The 19,573-nt window shown below is 40.1% G+C and overlaps 1 protein-coding gene across 1 annotated transcript in view; it reads left to right on the top strand.

Moving 5' to 3' along the window:
* Positions 1-19,573, top strand: part of ADAMTS12 (ADAM metallopeptidase with thrombospondin type 1 motif 12) — a 140,956-nt gene that overhangs the window by 113,577 nt on the left and 7,806 nt on the right. The window contains exons 17-20 of the mRNA XM_054283474.1: positions 3,314-3,440; positions 10,088-10,298; positions 12,377-13,525; positions 18,089-18,241. Of these exons, the coding sequence (XP_054139449.1) occupies positions 3,314-3,440; positions 10,088-10,298; positions 12,377-13,525; positions 18,089-18,241 (1,640 nt within the window). The remainder of the gene's footprint in view (positions 1-3,313; positions 3,441-10,087; positions 10,299-12,376; positions 13,526-18,088; positions 18,242-19,573) is intronic.

The raw sequence follows: 19,573 nt of genomic DNA on the forward strand, positions 1-19,573 counted from the left end.
TTTACATGCAGATTAATTTAAATGTGTCACTGAGGTTCTTTTCTAGACCAACTACCTATAAGTCCTTCTTTAAATAATCACAGAATGGGTTATATTGGAATTAAAAGTGTAAATACTTCCTCCTTGTCTAAAGGCTTCAGTCTTGTTTCTTAGAACCAGCTTTGAGTGGCATTAAATGTAACAAAAAGCATAGCACACCACAGCTGCAACTAAGGGAGAATATTAGCCAATATCAAAACTTTGTTTCTCCACAGATAGTATCGGTAATTGGCAGATTTTCAAAGCTCTGCTAAAGGACTTTGACTTAATTCTAAGATTCTTTTTGGGGTTAACTGTTATGTGCCCTCTAAATCCTTTACAACTTTTATAAAGGCCACTCTGCAAAATGATTTCCAAGTGTTCCTGAGCTTGCAGTGTTGGTTTTAGAATGCAAAGGTCACTGTTTCCATTGACTGTTTTGTGTCTCAGTTTTAAAGCACTGCAAATGTAAAGACTGGCACTTGTATTCTGTGCATAACTTGTGCATGCACAGAATATAATTTGCTCGTTCAAATACAAAGTGAACTCCTTGCAGAGTATCTAAGTGCACAGCTCAGATGATTACCTGTTCAAATGAGCTCTAAAGTCAAATATGCATGTTTCTCATACACTTTTTTATATACTTGCTTATGATCCTTCATTTCTGTTGTTTACAGCCCAAACTGAGGGCTCTGTGGCAAAAAGATTTCTAATCTCTCTTTCAAATGCCTTTCACACCCAGATAACTTTGAACTGGTACCTTTCTTTGCCAACCAAGTGAGAAATCAAGATATGTGTGGGTCAGCCTCACATCTAAAGAGTCCTGCGTTAGGCATGAAGTGTCACAGGGAAGAAGAAGGAATCTCTGAGCAGATTTAGTGAAATTAAGATTATTCTGTGATCTGATGATTATCTTTCTTGGTTTCTCCTACCTTTCCCAGAAATACTTGCAAGGTTTTTTTCACTGAACTGAGATAGTACACATCAGGTGAACTAATCAGCATTGAGTTCAGAAAAAACTAAAAGTGGTGAAGGGACGAAAACAGCTACCTCTCAAAGCCTTTTAGAAAAATGTTTAGGTTTCAAATTTTACTGAGGTTTCAGTATATTTAGAATTTTTAATCTGTGGCTTGAATAGGACATTACCCTCTTAACTTGTATAACTGTAAATACTTGCTGGGGCAGGGTCAGTAGTGACTAGTTGTCTTTTTCTGCAGTGTTTTTTAGTTCAACTTGCTCAAACTGATAAAACCATTTCATTATGTCATAGCATGTAAACCTACATCTGTGTGTGTGTGTTGCTATAAGCATATAGGATTCCTTCCAGCTTTGGAGCTGAACTGCCTGAGATTTTGAAACTACAGTGGGAGTTCACATAACTTTCATAAAGAGATTGTTTATTAGAATAAACTAGTTCATTGATGTCAGCTGGTCCTTTTATGAGAATGTACAGCTTCAAAGCAAAACTTTTGCAAAGGTTTATGGGGGCTTTCAAATGAATTGCAGCAGCTGAAATACACTAAAAATTTATCAAAGCAAAAGATTTGTTGTTGTTTGTATTTGGAACAGCAACATATCATGATTTTGAAAGTAACAGAAACATTTCTGCCAACTGATTTGCTTACAGCTAGCAGAAAGATTGCTGAATTTTCTAGTCACATTTATACCAGGGCATAAAAGAGAGCACTGCTCCCTGGGAGTTCTCTGCTGAGACAAAAGGCTTGCTCCTGTTTGAAGTCACCTATGAATAAGAGATCACCATGTCCAGGCTTACTGCAGTCTTGCAGCTGCACCATGCACCCATGGACTCTTGAATGCCTCAGTCCCTTAATCGTCCCTTACAGGTGACACTAATCACTGTTCTAGAAGATCAGCCTTCATATCTGACTGGGGCAGAGTCAGTCATCAAATCTTGTGCTGTAGTCAGTAATTGTTTTATATGTCTCAGTCAGAAGCCTTAAAGTAATCAAAAAACAAAAGCATTTCCTCACATACCTGATGTTCTCAGGTGTTAAAAAATAGGGATGTAGGTTTCCTTTGGTTTCTATGAAATTATCCAAACAGGCATGCAAAACTCTCTTCTGTGTTCTTGAGCTAGAGTAGGAGTAATGATTAGATTTGTTGATCCTACAGGGCTTTTCCAACCTTAACATTTTTATGGTGCTATGAATATACAGTGGAATATATTACTATTTCTCAATTATTTTCTATGGATTGCCGTTCTTATCTTCCATGTAGTTTCCCATACTAGTTATTAGGAGGCCTGAGGAAAGGAAAAGCTTGTTTCCTAAACATACTGCTAAATAGCCCAACACTTATCCTTGATGCCATGATAACAGGGCTGTGAGGCCCTGTGCATCCCAGGAGGAAGATAAAAGTTCTAGAGATGCAGTGATCTACAGTGTGTATTAATTGATATGAAAATGAATAGCACAGTTAATGGGAGTTAAAAAATGATTTTTCAGTCTTTTTAGTCCTTAAGATTTGTGTGGACTGTTTTAATGCCTCTGTATCAGTCTCACTGCAGTCTTTCAAACTGTAATGTTGCAATACTTTTGTTTACATTGCGTTGCAGCCAGAGATCTGCCTCAAATTATTGCAGAACTATGGAGAAAGCAGGCTCCTAGAAACTGGATTTCTTTAGATTCATATTAGGTTAGTGTGGCATTTTGGTTCATGTTTCTTTCTGTTAAATGAATGGAGTTTTGTATAAAATGAAATGTTAGGAAATAACCCAAATGGTTTGTATGAATTGTTTTTGTGTGTCTCTTCATAATTGTTCTTTACCTATTGTGCTGAATGTTGTGTATTATTTACTTAGAAAATAGAAGACATTTTTTATCATTGATTTCAAAATGTGCAAAAAAAGTCAAAATGTGCACCAAAACTTCTTAAAAGTTGAATTCATGTTAAGAGTCACAGGATTATTCTGTGGCTCTGGTTTGTGTTCTGCTTAAACAGCCTTCCCAATGAACAGAGAAAAGGTCAGCAAACCCAAGCTTGCTGTGAATAGCCTGATGCTGCTGTGTTTCCTCTTGTCTGTGGGTAACTGGAGAACCCTTCAAAGCCATTTAAACCCGCTCGAGGCCCTGCAGGAGCCCTTTCTGAGGCCAGCAAAGCCATCAAGGAAAGTGCTTTCTAATCTGTCACTTGAGCTCTGATCCCATCCAAGAGAGCTCTGCTTGACCTTTCCAGCTTGGCTGAGGGGTGCACGTAGCCGGGGATTCCTGCACTCCATCCCCAGCCCAGGATGACTGCTCCTTTCTCTCTCTCTGTGTGTGTGTGTCTCTGGCAGGGCTGCGGCGGCAGATCGCGCGCTGCGTGCGGAGGGCGAGCGGAGCCGTCAAAAACTCCTTCTGTGACCCAGCCACGCAGCCCAAGGGGCGGCACAAGAAGTGCCACGAGCAGGACTGCCCGCCCAGGTAACAGCTTCTGGGGCTCTGGGGGTGGGAACAGCATCCTTGCTCAAAGGAACCTCTTCCTCATGCCAGGCTGGCATGGCATCCGCGGCCTTCCATGGTGCCGTGGTGAGGGCTGCCACGCCTTGCAGAGCAAGGTGCCAGAAATTATATAGTAAACAAATCAGAAGTGAGCCATGCTGAGAGGTTTCTAAGTCAAGTTACTGAGCAGTCTGGCAGAGATAGTTCTCTCATGTATTTAGATACTATTTTTGTTCAGTTTGGGTATGGGTGTGCCTGAAGACCATATAGGTTTTTATTTTAAAACTGTGCTCTTGCCTTAGCTCAAGTGAGCTAAGAAGAATTAATATATTAGTAATTAGTATATTCCAAAAACAACTAGCAGAGCCTTTAGATGTTGTTTCTCAGTATTTGAGAATACACCTTTGTCCTTTTTATGAGAGGTGATGAGTGGAAATGCTTACTTCTAAAACTAATTTTTATACTTTCTTTGTAACACAGTACTTGGCATTTTTTATTATGGTCCTTCTTATTTATAACTTTGAGTGAAGTGCAGTTCTCTTAATTCCGTGATCACATGGGAATAATTCTTTCCTTTCTCATAACATTGTCTTAATTTATATTCATCTCTGGTTTTTCTGTGCTACCATTCTGTGCTACCATTTTAGCATTTAGTAGGGTAAGGAAGATAAACATTCCAAGTGGCTGCAGAACTGTGGGCTTGTACAACAGGCACAGATGTGCTGAAAAGAGATCAATACTGGTTTTTGTTTCATGCTTTAGATACTTTGGTTTTGTCTTCTGTTGTCTTTGAAAGTTGTTTATCATGCTGTTCACAAAGGTACACCAGTCTTTCCCTAGAAATTCTAGTTCAATCAGAATCAAATCAAAGCAATGAATCCTTGGGGTTCATGGTGTTGCATTTGCCACCAGTGAATTTCATGAAACTTTGATGTTAAAAGTTCTGTGTATTTGTTTGTTTTATTAGTTATTTCCAAGTATCTTCATAGCAGTATGTGATGCTTCTGTGGGATTTACGTCTTAGTGCTTGCAGCATGGTGTACCAGCTGCATTTCATAATTCTTTGTAGATTGCCAGGAAATCAACTGAAACTACACCAGACTTTTTATTATTTGACTAGTTAAGACCTGGGGCTACCCATACACACTGAGGTGTTTTTTCATGGCACACATAAACTGTACTATCAATTAAATATTCCCAGTTAACTCAATTTATGCCATTTGTTCTAAGTGACAACATTATTCAGACCTGCTTTTGAAAGTCAGAGAGGGGAATTTGTCGCTTGTTGAGCAGACTGCACAATGTCATACATAAACCAAACTCTTCTGCAGACCAGGCAGAAAAGCTCTTGTGTGCTGGCAGCCTGTGATGCTTCCTCAGCTCATTCTGTGCTGCAGGGGAAACCAGAAGTCATCCTTCTGAGGACAGCAAAATCACAACAAAGTGCAGTGCAGGAAAACCATATGTATTTAATTCTAGAGTTGTGTTGCATGTTTATTTTTCTCTTAGTAACACAAAAGTGACTGTAGGAACTTGACCAAGGGACTGAGTCCCTGTGCTGGCTCTCAGCAGGGCCTACATGCCTAAGGAGGAATAAGTCAAACATAAATCAGATTTCTTTGTAATGCTCTTCCAGCTTTCAACTGGTTTTAATTCAAGGCATTTCCAGAGGATTTCTTAGCTTGTCTAATCAGTAACCTCCAATGAACCTCACTCATCCAGCCTCCTTCTGCAGCCTTGAAAAATTTCTCTTATGTACAACTTCCTCTATTATATACAATGTCCTCCTGAATGCTGGAAGCAGGTGTGACTGTCCCACATGGCATTATGTGGGATAACTGAGAGTCCAGTGGAGCTGCTGAGGACAAAGTGTTCCCTAGAGAGGTGGCTAAATTCTGTGCCAGAGGTGAGGACAGTTCTGTTAAACACAACCCTGCAGGGAGACCTCTGATTAGTGCTGCAGCCACAGAACTGAAATTGCTAGGTGACCTTGAACGTCTCAGCAGTGAACCAGGTGCTTTAGAGTAGGTTCTATCAAAAAAATGATGGCTGTTCCCTACTAAATCACACTGATGAAAAACATGCTACTAGACCACTTAATAAGAAATCAATAATTTATCAAAAAGAAGCTATGGACAAAGAATAAAATGGTTGTGGCTCTCACAAACCAGATCTTACCTCCTTAATCCATTTCAGGAAGTTGTAAACTGTTTAAATTGCAGATTTAAAATTACAAATTTAAATTACTTCTGACAATTCTAAGCCCTAACATACTTGCTTGTCCCCTGATTTTCTCTGTATTTATTTTATGCTTATTATTACACTTATTATTACACTTTCTCCTAAAATAATTCAGAGGAAAATGAAAAAAACATTAAAAATATCACAACACATGTATGCCATGTTTTGATTCAGAACAAATAAAGGTGGCTAGACAGCTGAGAGTTAAAATGTCACGCAGCCACTCATGTACTGCTTCAGTTATATTGCCTAGATGAGTTCATTGAGACTGCAGTACAAATGCTTGCTTTTTTCCAGGTCACGCTATGGAGTATGGTTTCCAGTTGAATGTTTCTTTGGTATGCAGGTGTTTAGTCCCATAGCTGTTAATGTTAAAATCAATGGATACTTGAAAAAGAGTAGGATTTTAACTACTTAGAGCATTGTGAATAAAGTTTTGCTTCCCGCTGTAAAGAAAATTGTCTGGAGCCTTTTTAACTTGACTACCCACTTCAGCAAGTAACCCTAAATAGATTATTTTAAAAGTACTTGGAATCTGCTACTTGTTATCTGTTGTTATTGTGTTGTCCTGCTTCCAGACTGCTTAGTACACTTCCGACAGCATAATAAGAATGAGAAATCTGTTTTCTATTCCAATGCACAAAGAATCTATGCACCATTGGTATTTGCTGTGCCTGATGCTGGACAAATACATAAAGAAGCCAATAGTCTCTCTTTAGGTATGACATGCCAAGATGGGAATGAGGGAACTTTTGCCCCATAGCCCCAAAATTCCATGCTATTGCTTTTTCAACAGGAATCACACATCATTCACCACACATCTTCTATGTATAGCTGAGGACTATGTCATAGGCTTTTGGGCTCTGCCTAATTTTTTACAAGCCTTAGAAACCCAGTTTGTGAGGAAAAGATAAGTCTCATTTAAGGCACCTGAATGCCACCTGAAAGAATGAGATTTTCTTCCTATCTCTGTCCCAGGCTTGGTTGCAGAAGAGCTGAACACTCACACCTGCAGCTCAAAACTACCTGAAGTTATTTTTTCACCAGGCAGGCTCCTCTCTGTTCTGACAGTCTGAGGAAGATCAGTGCTCATTTATTGCAAATTAATTACCTAAATTGTGCATTTTGCTTGTTTGTTTGCTACCACAATCTTTCCGTGCCATGCCTGCCTATGGAGATAAGACAGTCATTTCACTTTGCAGGGATCTGTTGATGAATTAATACTTAAGAACCACTCAGTTGCTGTAGCAGTAAATGCCAGAGGTAGAATCAGAAACCAGAGGCAGGAGCAAGCATTGGCTGCTGACTCCCATGAGGCTTTAGTGTCGACCAGCTTGTCCCAATCTCTCTCCACAGTCTTTAGCTTGGCTGGGAGGTCCAACATCTTGGCCATTCCCTCTCAGAAGCTGCATATTTAGAGCTCAGATTGCTGTGTTAATTCTGGATGTGTGTTTGGCAGTCACGTCCAGTTTTGGTTATGCCTCTGCACTGTGAGGAGACAGCAAAAGCTCCTAGATAAGCAGAGCTTGGCAAAGCAGTCACTCAAGTGTTACTCTCTTCTCTGTGGTCCAGAGCCTGCTCTGGGGCATCCTGTACCAGAACAGTAAAAAGGATGTTGGCTGTTTTGCCATCCTTGCTTTGACTTTGTTCCCCTTTGGCTGAGATGCCACAGTTCAGGTCCTCAAGTAGAAACCATGAAGAGACAGGAGCACAGGTGATTCCATGTCAGGTTTCTGACTCTTGGATAATTAGGCATATGCATGAAAAAGGATATGAAAGGATGAAAATAGGAAAACACAACATCAAAAATTCCAGTTAGTGTTAAGAGCAAACTTCCTGTTAGAGCAAGTTTTTTTGAAGTTACCTGCACTGAGTGAGGAAGAAGACTACAGAAAAAATTACCTGGCTGACTGTAGTTTTATTTTGATCATGAAGATGGAATAGAATAAAATCTTAATTCTGGGATTTTCTAGCTGTGGAGCACCTGACTTTTTTGACTACTTCCACTGCTTTCAAAAGTGTTTTGTGTGTGACAGTTGATCACACACTGTTACTGCTGCTCAAGGTAGGTTCTGTGGTAAGCTCTGATAATTCATTGCATAGAGATTGGTATTTCAATGTACCAATTGCTAAACCCTCAGTCAGAGCCATTTGAAAATGCTGAGGGGGAAGATGTGTCAGTTTAGCATATCTGTACCTCGAAATATGTAATCTGGTCCCATTAAAATTAATAGAGCAATTCACATATTTATGTTCCATTTGTGCGGAAATGTCAGCAATTTACAAGATTATAGAAGAGATAAAATTCTAAAGAAGATGCAAGAGATGATAACAACCCTGAAATGGCTTGATTCAGGTGGTGATAATTTACTCCTTTTTTTTTTTATTACTGTGTTCAGCTGAGGTGTACTTGCTTTTTATTTACTTGTTAGAGTTCCTTTGTTGTTTGCAGACCTGGAAGAACAAGAAACAATCTAAAGGAAGGCAAGAGGAGGAGAAAGATATTTTGGGTAGATATTTTGGGATATTTTTTAGTTTAATTTGGAAAGATTAGTTTATTTGGAAAGATATTTGTGGATTTTTTTTAGTTTAATCTGGTCCAGAGACTTCACCACTGGGTTGTGGTGGCAGTGGACTGCATTCTGGAGCAAAGCAGTCAGTGCACTTTGGGGTAACTTAAAAGGAAATGCTGTATGGATATATTACTAAACAGGAAGATGGGTGTAGGTACCACAGAGAGGACCAGATGGCTGCACAAATAAGCTGTGTTGCAGCTTGATGGCTCTGAGTCTTGGTTGTTTGGGTTGTTTATTCTTTAGTTACTAGGAAGGTATACCAGTGCCTTCCACATCAGTGGCAGCTCACATGCAGTGGAAGTGAAAATGAATTAAGGAACACGGAAACTGCAATAGGGAAGGGAGAGGGATTGTCAGCAGAGACAAAGCATAAAAACTGTTAGAAATCTGAATGCTGAACTTTGATGTATTTGTCAGAATAGGATTATTTTGTCTCTTAAGTTCATGGACCTTAAAAGAAAAAAAAAAAGCCAAAAAAAAAAAAAAAAAAAAACCAAAACCAATAGAATACTGTTGGTTGTAAGCCAAAAGCAATTTTTTTCTGCCTTTTTTAATAGAAAGGTGTTTTCAAAATATATTCCTACTTTGTTTTCACTGTAAGGCTTTGTTGTGACCTCCTTGAAAACTCTGGAGCAAGCAATGTTGTTTAGGAGCTTTTGTGGCTTAGAGTTTAGAGCTGGGCGAGATTTTTCAAGCAGCAGCTTGAAGTTGTATTCTTGCTTAGGGCATGCTTAACTGAAGGAAAAAAGCTTTTCTTGGTTTGATGTTTTTTCCTTCTTTTTTTTCAACTATAAAGATAAATCTTCAGGCAAATGTCACAGTTGATGCCAGGACTTCTCAAACTGTAGAAACCTGGAAATTTTTCCTCCCCTTTCTTATCACAGAAGGCAGATATGCTGATGCACAATCTGCTCTGGGTCAGCATGAGAAAAAATAGTTGGATGGTGCTGGAGAAATGCTGAGGTGAACCAAATATAAAGGGAGCAGTTCTTGTAGGTAAGGTGTTTTGCACTGGAAAACACATAACATGTTATAGAGGAAAGTTACCCTGGCTTTGGTGGAAGATTTCATACCATAGTATGAAAGACTGACTTTAATCATGACAGAGACACATAAGGGGCTCCTTTCTACTTTGTTGAGGAGTTAAGTACAGGAAAGTGCAGCCTAATGCAGGCCTGTACACCATGCCCAGAGGGACAGTGCTGCAGGGCACTGATCCCATGCAGCACAGCTCTGATTAACCTGGTTTTGGGGCTCTGTGCCTCACTGCTTCCCCTAAAGGGAAGAGGCCTTGTGGAGGGAGGTAACCCTTATGGAGAACCAGTTTGAGTATTTGTGCAGTACTGGCTGCTTAGACTGGGTAAAGGGACCTTTTCCACCTCTGTGCTGTCATTACAGACTCCCCAGTGATTCTCATTTGTTAACTCTTCTGTACTGACATAGCAATAAACAGACAAACAATAGGGTAGAGTAAATAGATAACTTGCTTAAGTAGATTTCCTAGCAGTTCCTGAGATTTGGATTTGAAGGACTACCTACTCAGTAGATTTTTACACTTTATTGAAGCATGAGGCTTATTCCCCACTTCTGTCTGGAAATCCTGCCTAATTCTGTCTTCTCTCTTTCACTGACTGGGTGGTACTAGAACACAGGGTAGATGGGAGAGCTTGAGTGATCTGAACCTTATGTGAATAGCTTATATCTGAGCCCAGGTTTTAAATTACTGTCTCTTTTTCTTACAGTCTCTGACCTTTTCCTTGATGTGCTTGTGATGGGTTGTTTTCTGATGTTTCTCACCCTGCTGGCTTTCAGGTGGTGGGCAGGGGAGTGGCAGAAGTGTTCGACCACGTGTGGCCCAACAGGGCAGAAGAAGAGAACTGTACTTTGCATCCAGACAGTGGGATCTGATGAGCAGGCACTGGATGTCACAGAGTGCCAGCACCTGCTTAAACCAAAGACCCATCTGTCATGCAACAGAGATATCTTGTGCCCATCTGACTGGACAGTGAGCAACTGGACTGAGGTAAATTCATGTTAGCTGAAACACTGAACTTTTTCTCAAAATTACCTATTATAGTCAGCAAAAAGGACCATTGACCTGCTGTTTTGCCTTTTTAAATTTTTTTTCTAGAATACTTTTCTATAGTTTAGTAAGTTCACAAATCCTTTGTACAGAAAAAAACCTCCAGCCCAGGTTCCTAAAGACTTTGGGCAGTGTTGCATGTTAACTTGCTGAGCTTTTGGGACTGTGGAATGTGGTGTGCTTAGTGCTAAAGAGTCTGTGTGAGAGCAGTGGCTGCTGTGGGCCAGACTAGGGGGATGACTACTGTCATTTCTGTAGGTCAGCAAAACATTTATAAATTCTTTACATTCATATCTCTTGCATCCAAAACTCTGCCTTTTTCCCCATAGCTTTGGAAACATACGGGAATTGTTCAAAGCTGCACCAGGAGACGTTCAGGTTGGACATTGGGAAGCATTTCTCCTCTGGGAGGGTGGTCAAACCCTGGAACAGGCTGCCTAGGGAGGTGTTCAATGTCCCCAGCCTGTCAGTGCTTAAGAGAGCATTTGAACAGTGCCCGTAGCTTTGACTTTTGGTCAGACTTGAGGTGCTCAGGCAATTGGAGTAGGGGTTGAGGGTTGACTGTTGAGGGTTCCTTCCAGGTGTAAATGCTGTCTTCCCTTCATTTTTGAAAACTCCACTCTCGTCTTCTTCATCTTTTTTTTTTCATTAGACTCACTGCTGTGAGAACAGAGTCACATACTGAACTAAAAAAATCTTGTGACTATTGGATTGGTTTATGCTGCTCACAAACCATCATCACAAAATGTTTTGGGTTTTTTTTTGTTAATTGAGTAACCCCCATGTTTTAAATACCTGTTAAAAAATAGATTGAGCTTACATGACTAGCAGTACAATTATATAGGAATGGCACATTGCTTGTGCTCACATGCAGTTGGATTGTATTTACAACTTACTGATAAAAATGCATTTTTGCATCTGCAGAAACTGGAGAGTGCAGGTATTTCACTTGCACAAAGGACAGGAGCTGATGAACCTGCCTACTGTGAGGCTACACTGGTTGCTTTCCTGCTTCTGTTGCTGCAGAGCATTGGGATGCAATATTATTTTATAGCTGTGAACAACAGAGTGCTCCAGCAATGCAAAGTCACTGGTGTTTCTACTGCCCTGTGACCCAGACTAGCTCCAAAATGAGTTAAATGTGTCAGGGACAATAAAGCCCTGGGAAAAGGAGAGTTTGTCACTTCATGTTGAGCACCTGGTCAGGCTTCCTTGCTTCTTAGGAAGAATTCTTCCAGTAGGTTTTTTTGTAACATCTCCACTCCTACTCAACCAGTCATCCAGACTTAGCATCTCCAACCAGAGAAGTGTGATTTTATAAAATCCGTAGTTGAGGCACAGCTTCTGAAGGCATGGCTGTGCCTTTGGGCCTAAGGATGAAAAACATCACAGAAAAGAAGAACATCACTCCTTATCTGCATCTCCTTAGCTCCCAGCACTCTTTGTACACAGCAGTGCTCTCATTTAAATAGAAGCCAGGTTGGCTAATTACCTTCTGTAGTCTCTAATTGAGGATAGACATGCTAGTAGCTCTGGCAGCAGTTCATGGCTGTACTAAGACTGAATGAAAAATCCATTTCATAAAGTCAGCAAGGGTCTGTGAGCTGCATGGATCACCACAGCAGGTTGGTGGCACTGTGAGCAGCACTGAGCCAGTCAGGTGTGGGTTCAGGTCCAGGTTTTTAGTCTGTTTTTTTATAAATCTGGTGGAAAAGGTATTGACTAAATGACTTTGTGAGTCAATGAAGAAATCAAATTCTATAACATTAATTTAATGTTTTGTCTTCATCATGTAGTCTTTTTTCACTACTATTTCCCCAAGGTGACATTTACTGTTGAAAAATTTGGAAAGAACTCCATGGTAGCAGAACATCACTAGAATGAAAGGCTTGTTCTCCAGGAAAAGCTTTGTAATTCATTATTTGTCATGATGCTTCTTTATTATAAACAAATGCCATCTGATACTTCTGTGCAGGGAGATTACATTAACAGGTACATTAATTCTGTTTCATTTGCAGTGCACAGTCACTTGTGGTGGTGGAGTAAGGACTCGTAATGTCACTTGTGCCAAAAATAATGATGAGCCTTGTGACAGTTCCAAGAGACCAAACTCTAAGGCCCTGTGTGGTCTTCAGCAGTGCCCTTCAGCTGGAAGATTTCTGATTCCCCCACAGGCACCCAGAAGAGGCAAGATCATAATCAGGAAAACAACTGCTGATCCTGAACGGAGTCTTCCTCGCAGAATACCCAGGCCAAACCCCAAGTTCCATACAACAACAAAAATGCCCAAGCATGAAAGTGTAACTCCCTTTTTGCCTACGTCCTCTGGTTTGGTCAATGTCTCAGGAAAAGAGGGAGCACCCAACAGGACATTGCAGAGTAATTTTGCTAAATCAGGTGATGTTTACAATTACCCAGTTGTTTCTACTGAAAATAGCTCATATCAAAATAGTACTTCATGGCCTTTTCATAACAGCTTAAGTACTGAAATTATAAGGCATGCTGAAAACACCTCGAAAAGTGAGCCAGTTTCTACTGCACAGAGTGAGATGCAAAGAAGTGAGGACACTCCTGTTTCCTCTTTTACCAGTAATCCAGAAATAACTTCCAGCTATGATTACTTAACTGAGGAATCTGACAACACTGATGGGCCACTTGGAGTCAGCAAGAAAGCAGTTGATCTCTTTTACAGCACAGAGTTCAGTCCTGAAATCGGGACCAGAAGCACAACCTTGGACACTGCCTCTCCTGTCACTCAGAATGAGAGTGTGGCTTCTCAGAGCCCACCAGCATCTCCTCACCAAGACCTTTCTGTGCTCGGTCCTGTCAGCAGAGCTGCTCAAGGGCTGCCATTTCCAACAGCAGCAAACTATGTCAGTCTGCAAGTTGATGTTCCTGTTGTGGAGGTAACAACCCCACAAGCACTGGTTACAGAAATGCCCACAGAGCTTGGGCATGCACCGAGAGACCAGGCTGACAGCAGAGAAGAAATAAAGCTGCCTGACACTGTAACCACTATCACACCATCCTCAGCTCCCAAGCATGCTCTGAACAACCAGAATGCAGCATCTGAGGGTGTTTTAGTGAATGTCACAGACAACAGCCACATAATAACATCCAACAGTTTGCCCAGTGATGCCTACTGGATAGTAGGCAACTGGAGTGAGGTAAGTTATTCATTGCTCGTAAGAAGTGGAGAGTGTGAACAGCTGTCTGAAACACTGCTGAGGAAATGGAGTTTCTTAGTTTGTCACGATTTTCTGAAATCAGTATCATATATGTAAAATACCACAAAAAAAGGTGGTAACTTGGGATATCTAAGATTAGGTTGCTTATAGAGAATGAATATAGTCATCACAGGGCCTGGCCATAATTTACCAACTTTTATTTAATACCCTTCCCACTATAAAGTTTTGTTTTTATGTAAACAGAGTTCCTTTTATGCTAAAGGATTTTATATTCTTGATACCTAAAGTGAGAGATGTTGGTGTCTGAAGTAATCATCTCATTTTTTGATGGCCTTTTTTACCAAACTAGAGAGGGTCAGATCTGGAAACCTCCTAGTCCTGATCTGCCTCTGTGTCTCAGTGCTGATGGATAATGCTGTCCATGGTCTGTTTCTGTGTACCTGTTTGCTCTTGGGTGTGCTGGGAATGATTCACAATCATAGAAATGCAGAAATTCAGGGCCAAAAAGGACAGCATGAGGTTACTAAATGTATCTCATGCCTGTGGAGGCATATCTGGACCCCTGAGATGCTGCTGGATGCAGACAGTGGGTAAGACCCCCGCTCTGTCCTCAGTGCACCAGCCCTTGTTCAGGACATGTACTCCTGATGGCAGTTTGAGCTTTCGTCTTGTGCCTTCCTGTGGCCAGGTGAGAATGGCCTTAGCTTCCCTTGCTCTAGAGGGACAGGTGAAGAATTCCCTCCTGCCCATATCCCTGTAAGAGGAGACCTGCTTTCAGATCTGCTTGAGTGCAAGAACCTACAAGAGAAGATCAAGGGAATGGTTGTGGCCCCAAGCCCCCAGAGCCTGAGCAAAGGTCTGTCATGCAGAGATGCTACTGTCCCACTCATTCATCATCCACCTTGAAATATTTTCCTTACAGATAGCAAACAACTTCCTTGCTGAAAATGAGGATTCTCTTTTTTTATATGCATACTATGGAGGAAAATTATCTTCTTAATAACTCTTTTGGGGTCTGACGTCTAAATTCTTTCAAGATTTTCCTTGTGTTTTTAAATATCTGGGGACATTTTTTTCTTGTCTGATCTTGCTTCAGTTTCATGACATATTTTATATCAGTTGACATTCATTGTGGTCCCAGTGGACACATGGCATATAAAATCAACTAATTATTAACATTTTATGTATTACCCTCTTTGTGAAGGCAGAAGTGAGATTTGTCTTGTTTTGTAACCATCTTGCTTTGATGTATTCAATTTGTGGTCCATTGTAAATGCTGGATCCCTACTACAGTATTCTAGATCAGCAGAAGTTCTCAATTACATTTGGGAGCTCTGTGTGTGTGTGTGTGAATATAGATGTATATGTGTGTATGTTTGTGTATGCATGAAGAGTTTTCCCTAAATGTAGTATTTTGTATCTATTTTTTTATTTCACTACTGCTTTCTTACAGTTTTTTTTGTGGTGAGGTGTCACTGAATTCAGATTTCAACATTCCTGCCTACTCTCCCAGCTTGTCATCATCTTCAAATGCCTTAAATGCATGTTGTCTTTCCTCATTCAGTAGTTAATGAAAATGCTGAAGAGAGCCTGGCTTTGGAGCCCTGTAGAACCATATTTGAAAAGTCTGTTCATTTTGACATTGAACCACTAAGAACCACTTTATTACAGTTTTTCAGTTAGTTGTAATTATTTCACCTAAACTGTATTTACATTTGCTAAAAGAACGCTTTGCAGGATCATGTAAAAATGCATTACAGCAGCCAGCTCCTTATTTCATTAAGCCATGTTAGCCTGTCAGAAAAGGTTATTAGACTCACTTGAGTTATTTCTTCTAGATGGGTCCATATGGGCTTTTCTTTTGCTTTATCATCTTTGTTAGTATTTGCCAGTTTGATCTTGATTGTTTAATAATTTGGTTTTTATCTTCTTGTGAAGTGTGCTTGGATGAAGCATTCCATTAGACCACAGATAGGGCTTTTTATTTTTCTAGAGATAAATTGGAAGATATTCTTATCTAATCCTCTGGGACATTTCCAATCTATTACAAGAATTGATTCTCAACAGTTCAAAGATTCTTGAATAAACACTTGAATGAATGTAGAGATAAGGTTAATACATTTGCTTTCACAGAACTGATAAAATCAATTTGAAGATACTTAATGCATATAACTTTGTTATTCTTTAATAATTTAGTAGTATTTTGCTACTCTCATTCAAGCTATTGTTTTTTGTTAAAATAAATTTTATGGGAAGTGTGGCACATTGAACTTCCAATTTTTCAAATTTGAAGAAGTGATGAAAAAGAGAATTTATGGAATCTCCATCTTTGGAGATATTCTGAAGCCATCTGGACATGGTTCTGGGAAATTGCCTCTAGGTGGCCTTATCTGAGCAAAGCTCCTTTCCAATTTCAACCATTCCATGGTTCTGTTAATAAAGTCAGCTATTCTCTTTCACATTAAATAAAAGTTATCTATTTCACATCACACCTTGAGTCTGACATTTACAGAACCTTTTCTTTTTGTTCATTGCTTTTAATTAATTTTCAGTCTAACGTTTTCTGACTTTATTTTTGCTCTTTCTGTTTGCCCATCCTTAGTAAAACTTTGAATATTTTTCTAGATGACATCTCTCCAAGGCATTGGTATTTCAAGACTGTACCTACCCTGACAAATACTGTGCTGTGCTCTTTCTCTTTTAGTAGCTGTCAATATTTTGACATTGCTTTGCTCTGTAGGAGATGTCCACACTAGTAAATAAATAGTGCCAAGAGCAGTGATAGTCACTGAGGTGGAGAAGTGTGACATGTCCCATAAGAGGGCTGGCACTTGTCCCCTCAAGGGAGAGCACTAATTTGAGTTGGACAGAACAGTGCCCATTCCCACCAATGCTTGTCTGTAAATTTTACTTCTTTCCTACTACTTTCCTGGGCCATTCTGGGCTGTCATTTTTCCCTTTCTAAGAGCTTTCTGAGTAGCAAAGACATTCCATTACCAGCAGATCGTCTCATTCTAGTACTGGTTATCTCATTCTTCTCTTGGTCATGTCAAGTCACCTGCACTTTCTCCCTCTGTGACTGACATCTGCTGTGCCAAGGGGAAATTTTTGGTTCCCAAATGACAAAGGGAAAAGCAGTATGTCTTCAGAAACTTATTTAGCATCAAACAACAACTAGGAAAACTCAGGCTTTATTCTGAAACCCTTTGAAGAATCATGCCTTTCTCTCTTGACCTTGTGCTGCACGCAACTGGGTTTGAAAGAATCCTGCTGTTTCACCTTCCTCACACAAGACCATTAGTTTTCCTCAGTGTGATCTGCCCAACATCGTCTGTGGAGCCACCTTTGCTCTTCTCACGTGTGCTCAGAAAGGGCTTTAGTCAAAGACTTCAGCATCCCTTCAGTGGAGTCCTGGTGTTGTCAGGCTGGTGTAGCAAAGCTGGGGAAGGCATCAGGCCATCAGAAAGCAAGGCAGGGGCAGTCTGTCCTCTCAGTCAGAAAAATTGCCTTGGGTAGAGATGTCACTAGGCAGAACAGAGCAGTGGTGTGCAGTTTCCTTTAACAGGACCTTTGTGGCCACTTGGACACACATCCCAGGAGTCACCATGAGATCACACATCTCCAGTGTTGGTTTTTTTCCTGCCTTAGCTTCAGCTAAACTTTCCCTATTTTTCCAAGGACACTTATTCAGTGTTCTATATTTAACTTTCCCACTGCCACACAGGGAGTTCAAGCCACACAATAGCATTTGCTTTCTTCATCATTTTGCTGACTTAATCCAAGATTATTTATGCTGTTTCTCATGCCAGCTACAGGCTTCTTAGTGTGTGTTGAATTTGGCTCAACATGTGTAGCTCACTGACCCACCCTGTCTAAGGCAGAAAAAGGTAAATGGGTGTCTCCAACCAGTTTTCAACTCCTCCTGCTTCAGAATACAATGACAGTGTTTGGGATTTTTTGCGAGGAGTGTGCTCTCTTGGGATATGGACTGGAATAGTCAATATTCTCTTTCCTGAGACACAAAAATCCTCCCAGATGTTGAAAACACTCAGCCACTTCCTGAAATAATGATTTAGAGAAACATTTTCCTGTACAGTTTTCCTAAGATTCCTAATATTTATTTAAGATTTCCAGCATCATAAATTCAATTAGCTGACTCTCTCATCAGCAGTATTAGGGGTAGAGAGGGAACATGCTGAAGATTGGATGTAATTGCATTTTACTGTGGATCCCCAGAGATAACAGAACAAAACAGTGGAACAGCTGGTACAGATTTAGAATGTCTCGGTAAGCAGGAGTTTGCCAAGGAAAAGAAGTGCATCGTACAAATCAGGAATGGTATTGTCCTTAGAAACAAAAAAAAAAAGCCCTTCTTCAGAATATTAAGTAAAATTTGGTGATTTCAAATCTTTTTTGGATGTCTCTGATAACATATGTCATCTAAAACAGCTGTAGATATTTATATTTAGGTTCCAGGATTGTTTCCAGAATGATGGTCTAATGTTGAGTTTGCCCCTGGGCTTTCCTCTTGCCCTCGTGCAGTGCTCTGTGACCTGTGGAATGGGGGCTTTCTGGAGACATGTGGAGTGCAGCAGCAGGAACACATCTCACTGCCAGGACATGAAAAAGCCTGATCCTGCAAGGAGGTGTTATCTGCGCCCATGTGCTAGCTGGAAAACAGGAAATTGGAGCAAGGTAACTTCACTCAGGGCTGTGTATGAACAGTATGGTTGCAGATTTCAGTGGGTATGAAACTCTAAATATTTCATTTTTAAAACAATTATTTACTCAGTGAATGCATACATGATTCCTAGTTGACCACTCAGCACTAATTCACTAATTTCCTGACCAAGTTATATCTGGAAACACATCTGCTGTGAATTTTGTTCTTCCTGTGATGGGTTGTGCTCATTAACTCTGGCATCTAGAGCCAAAGCAGGACTCACTGCTCCTGTTCTTTGGAGCTGACAGGGCAAAGCTGTACACAGTTGCTTGTGACATCTTTTTAATCTCTGCCTCCAGGGACATATCCTAATTTTAAGAAGCAGTGGGAATTTGCAAAAGGAGTTATTGTGTTCCTACTCACCCTTGTCACCATGCAATTTACATGGTCTGTTCCCCATTCATCTAACTTCTAAGTCTGGTCTGTGCAGGATTCTGTTTGGCCCTAGTTTTGTACCCATGGCCTGTTCAAGGGACAGAAGAGTGTCCAGGGTGCTAAGTGGAACCCAAAGAATTGTGCTTGAGCCCCATTTTGATATTTTAAGCTGTGTGAAGAGCACCTGGAAGGACTTAGGTGAATTCTGGAAGCTTATTACATTTTGTCTTCATGCAGTCTAAAAATTGAGTTTCAAACCACAGGTTATTTTTCAAGACTAAAAAGAGATAAACTACAAAATTTTGTTTTAAATATTGTTGATTTAATAAGGAAAACGATAGGTGTCTCAAACTTAGGCAGTATAGATCATTTCTGTGGACAATGTTGTTGCCATTGGGCTAGAGGGCAGATTGATACAAATAAAAGGTTATAGTTACAAAGCCTGTGTTATTATTGAGCTCTTAGACATAAAATTGATTTGCACAGGAATTACATGCCTCTTTAGAAAGTTCAGGAAAGGCCAAGGCTTTACATAACTACATTTAAACCTCTGAAATTAATTTTAAGAGATACATAGACATCCTGCCCTCTCAGCTACAGTAGGGCAATTTCACCTTCACTTTTTCTTCATAAATGTCATTGCTCTTGCAACTAGTGAATGATGGCCATGTCACAAAAAATAGCTAGCAATCAGGTTTAATGATAAAATATAACAGGAAGCAATGTTTTAAAAATGTCAGACCAGTTATGAAACAAGTTTGAGGCAAGGGGCTTCTCCTATCAGATTTTTGTTGCCCTCCATTTTTTCCCTCAAGTGAACTATACAAACCTAATTGAAGTTTCATATATTAAAAAAGGTTAAATTTTGTTTGCTTTACAAGTGGCAATTGTTTTTTGTTACTCATTTCAAGTATTTTGAAGATGTGTTG

The sequence above is a fragment of the Melozone crissalis genome, unplaced genomic scaffold, assembly GCF_028551555.1.
Source record: "Melozone crissalis strain CALT ecotype California unplaced genomic scaffold, PUWL_Pcris_2 ptg000036l_1, whole genome shotgun sequence".
Lineage (NCBI taxonomy): Eukaryota > Metazoa > Chordata > Aves > Passeriformes > Passerellidae > Melozone > Melozone crissalis.